The sequence below is a fragment of the Chenopodium quinoa genome, unplaced genomic scaffold, assembly GCF_001683475.1.
Source record: "Chenopodium quinoa cultivar QQ74 unplaced genomic scaffold, ASM168347v1, whole genome shotgun sequence".
NCBI classification, from domain to species: domain Eukaryota; kingdom Viridiplantae; phylum Streptophyta; class Magnoliopsida; order Caryophyllales; family Amaranthaceae; genus Chenopodium; species Chenopodium quinoa.
In genome coordinates, this window is record NW_018742598.1 from 196,651 (window position 1) to 201,262 (window position 4,612).

At 40.6% G+C, this 4,612-nt stretch overlaps 1 protein-coding gene across 1 annotated transcript; it reads left to right on the forward strand.

The window, feature by feature from the left end:
- Positions 1-790: 790 nt before the first annotated feature.
- LOC110721142 lies at positions 791-2,734 on the forward strand. Its single transcript, XM_021900273.1, has 3 exons — positions 791-1,121; positions 1,446-1,584; positions 1,777-2,734. Exons 1-3 carry the CDS (start codon positions 791-793, stop codon positions 2,732-2,734), a joined length of 1,428 nt encoding a protein of 475 aa, XP_021755965.1.
- The last annotated feature ends 1,878 nt before the right edge of the window (positions 2,735-4,612 follow it).

Sequence of the window (4,612 nt, forward strand, 5' to 3'; positions counted from 1 at the left end):
AAATTTTGGCGCCATTGCCGGGGAATTAAGGCGTTACTTTTTAATTGTTTATCTTAGTAGAATTTATTTTAGGACTGTTCTTAGCTATCTTTCTTTGTTTGTTCGCTAGGGTATGATAAGTACCCGTTCTGCTAACAAAGAAGTTTTGCAGTTTGATCCAGAAATTGAAAGGAATATTTCCAGGTTGCGAAAAGAGGCAAGAACAACCCCTAGTGAATCAACGTACTCCTTCAATATTCAAGAAGAAGAGGAGATGGCTGACAATCGAACTCTAAGGGAACTCATAGCTCCCAACTTGAACCAACAACCGTTGTGCATTGCATACCAGCAGTTGGAGGAAGGTACTAATGTTGAGATCAAATCCGGTCTAATTCATCTATTGCCGGCATTCCATGGCATGAAAGGCGAAGATCCGAATAAACATCTGGCAGAATTTCATGTGGTTTGCACTAGCATGAAACCGATTGGGATGACTGATGAACAAATTCAGTTGAGAGCATTTCCTTTTTCTCTCAAAGATGCAGCAAAGGATTGGTTTTACTATCTTCCCCCAGGTAGCATAACAACTTGGGCAGATTTAAAGAAGTGTTTCCTTGAGAAGTACTACCCAGCCACTATTTCTGCAAGCCTTAAGAAAGCTATCAGCAATGTGGATCAGAAGGAAGATGAATCCTTGTATGAGTATTGGGAGAGATTTAAGAGATTGTGTGCTAGTTGTCCTTACCATGGGTATTCCGATCAAGACCTCATCCTATACTTCTATGGAGGTCTAACTGATGATGACTTGAGGATGGTGAATGCAGCAAGTGGTGGAGGGCTAGTGAATAAGACTCCAGGAGATGCAACTAGGTTGATTGCAGAGCTAGCAGAAAATTCTAGGCAATTCAGTCAGAGAACTCCCGCGCGCCGGGTGAATTTAGCAAATTCGAATACAACTGAGTTAGAGAGTCAAGTAGCTGATTTGACTTCTATGATGCGTGAGTTCATGGTGAACTCAAGGAATCCACAGCAACTGAATGCTTGTGGTTTATGCACCTCCATGGGACATCCCACTGATGCATGTCCTCAATTACAAGAGGAGCAGAATGAGCAGGCCAATGCAATGGGTTTCCAAGGGCAAGGTCCTCAGAGAAGATATGATCCATATTCAAATACATACAATCCAAGATAGAGGGATCATCCAAATTTGAGATATGGGAATTCCCAGGGGAACCAACAACAACAGCAAAATGCTCAAGGCCAGCAGCAATATCAGCAATATAGGGCACCATTAGCCAAACCTCAAGGCCAAAGCTCAAATTCGAGTAATATGTCAACTGAAGAAATGATTAGATCACTAACTTCTAATGTTTCTACTATGCAGCAAAACATGGTGCAATTCCAGCAAGAAACCAAATCCAGTATTCAGAATTTGGAAAGTCAAGTGAGCCAAATTTCAAGTGCAGTGAGCAGACTTGAAGCTAAAGATTCAGGAAAACTTCCATCTCAAACGGAGTTGAATCCTAAGCAACAAGCCAACGCTATTACATTGAGGAGTGGCAAGGAGCTGAAAGAGACTGAAATTGCAACCAAGAGGGCTGAAGAGTTGATTGGAGCTGAAGAGAAGGAAGTGGAACATGAAGCTGTAGCAAATCCTCCCACTTTTCCATCTTATGAACCCACACCACCTTTTCCTGAAGCTTTGAAAGAAACAAAGAGGTATGAGAAAGACAAAGACATTTATGAAACATTCAGCAAGTGTGAGGTAAACATTCCCCTTTTGAATTTAATAAAAAGTGTTCCTCGATTTGCTAAATTTTTGAAAGAACTGTGTACTATAAAGAGGAAGCACAGGTTAGGAGGGAAGGAAAAAGTGAAAGTGAGTGCTCATGTTTCTGCAGTTTTCCAAAAGAAACTTCCTGAAAAATGCAGTGATCCTGGTATGTTTACTGTTCCAGTTACAATAGGGGACACCACTTTTCATAGAGCTATGTTGGATTTGGGTGCATCAATTAATGTTATTCCATATTCCCTGTTCAAATCTTTGGAACTTGGACCTTTACATGAAACCGGGGTAGTGATTCAATTAACTGATAGGTCAAATGTTTACCCTAAGGGAGTGGTGGAAGATGTGCTTGTGAAAGTTGATGAACTAATTTTTCCTGCTGATTTTTATGTGCTTGATATGGAACATGATAGACAAGCAGTCCCCATCTTGTTAGGAAGACCCTTCTTGAAAACTGCTAGGACTAAAATTGATGTTTTTACTAGTTCTTTAACTATGGAGTTTGATGGGCAAGAAATTGTGTATAACATCTATAATTCCATGAAATATCCTGTTGACACTCATTCTTTGTGTTCCATTGATATCATTGATCCTATAGTGCAGGATGTCTTCGATGTTAAGGGCGAGGATGCGCTCCTCACTTCCATTTCTAATGATTTATCTGCTGATTGTTTGGATATCCCTTTGCCTAATAGTGTGCAGATGATGGTAGCAGAGTTGAATAGCCATTCCAAGCTCCCACTTAGACCACCAGGTTCGACACCTACCCCATTGACAGTGCCTACTGATAAACTCTTACCTTCTGTTTTGCAGGCACCCCAGGTGGAGCTAAAACCACTTCCTGATCATTTGAAATATGTGTTCCTTGGTCAGAACGATACTTTACCTGTTATAATTTCAAGCAAATTGACCAAGGAGCAAGAGGACAAGTTGGTGACAGTGCTGAAAGAGCACAAGTTAGCTATTTGATGGACCATTGCAGACATTAAGGGAATAAGTCCATCCACTTGCATGCATCGTATTCTGCTAGAACATGATGCCAAACCTGTGAGGCAACCTCAGCGTCGCCTGAATCCTCCCATGATGGAAGTGGTAAAGAAGGAGATCATAAAATTATTGCAAGTAGGAATGATATTTCCTATATCTGATAGTAAATGGGTCAGTCCTACGCAGGTGGTTCCTAAGAAAAGTGGTGTGACTGTGGTAGAAAATCAACAGGGTGAAATGGTTCCTAGTAGAGTTCAAAATGGTTGGCGAGTTTGCATTGATTATCGTAGGTTGAATGCAGTAACTAGGAAAGACCATTTCCCTTTACCTTTTATTGACCAAATGATCGAAAGACTTGCAGGGAAATCATATTACTGTTTCCTTGATGGGTATTCTGGGTACTTTCAAGTGCCCATTGCACCTGAAGATCAAGAGAAGACAACTTTTACATGTCCTTTTGGCACATTTGCGTATCGACGTATGCCTTTTGGACTATGTAATGCACCTGCAACCTTTCAGCGATGCATAATGAGCATCTTTTCTGAGTTCGTTGAGCATTTCATGGAAGTATTTATGGATGATTTCACTGTTTATGGTGATTCTTTTGATAAATGCTTGCATCACTTATCTATGGTCCTTAAAAGATGTATTGACTCTAACCTCGTCCTAAATTCTGAGAAATGTCATTTTATGGTCCAACAGGGCATTGTGTTAGGTCGTGTAGTCTCTTCTAGAGGTATTGAGGTTGATAAGGCTAAGATTGATACTATTCAGTCTCTTCCTTATCCTACTAATGTGCGTGAAGTGCGTTCTTTTCTTGGCCATGCAGGTTTCTATCGTAGGTTCATTGAGGGATTCTCAAAGCTTGCGAATGCTATGTGCAAATTGCTGCAGAAAGATGTGAAATTCCACTTTGATGATGATTGCAAGAAGGCTTTCGACAAATTGAAGGCTAAGCTCATTTTTGCCCCTATCATTCAAGCCCCAGATTGGTCTCTACCATTTGAGATAATGTGTGATGCGAGTGATTATGCAGTTGGAGCTGTGTTAGGCCAGAAAGTAGGGAGGGCATCTCATGTGATCTATTATGCCTCAATGACCCTCAATTCAGCCCAACGAAACTACACTACCACAGAAAAAGAGTTGTTAGCTGTAGTATTTGCTCTAGAAAAGTTTCGATCTTATTTGCTTGGTACTAAAGTAATTGTTTTCACTGATCATGCAGCTCTTCCCCACTTGATGACGAAGAAAGAAGCCAAACCAAGACTAATAAGATGGATTCTGCTCTTATGTGAGTTTGAGTTGGAAATCAAGGACAAGATAGGCGCGGAAAATCTAGTTGCTGATCATTTGAGTCGTTTGTCCCATATTGTTGATCAACCATCATTTCCATACCAATTCCTAGGAGAATTTCCGGATGAATCTTTATTTGCTCTTAAGGATTTGCGGCCTTGGTTTGCTAACATTGTGAATTTTCTGGTTTCTCAACAGTTTCCGCCAGGTTTCACAAAGTCTCAAAAGGACAAGCTTTGAAATGATGCGAAGTATTATGCATGGGATGATCCATACTTGTGGAAGTTCTGCTCCGATCAAATCATTCGCAGATGCATTCCCAAAAATGAGGTGATCCCTATTCTCACCTTCTGTCATTCTCATGCTTGTGGAGGACACTTTGGAGCCAAACGCACAGCAAGGAAGGTTCTTGACTGTGGTTTTTACTAGCCAAGTTTGTTTCGAGATTCCTATGGATTTTGTAAATCTTGTGATAATTGCCAGAGAGTAGGTAACATTTCCCAGAAAAGTGAAATGCCCCAATCCTCTTTACTATATTGTGAAATATTTGATGTTTGGGGTATAGAT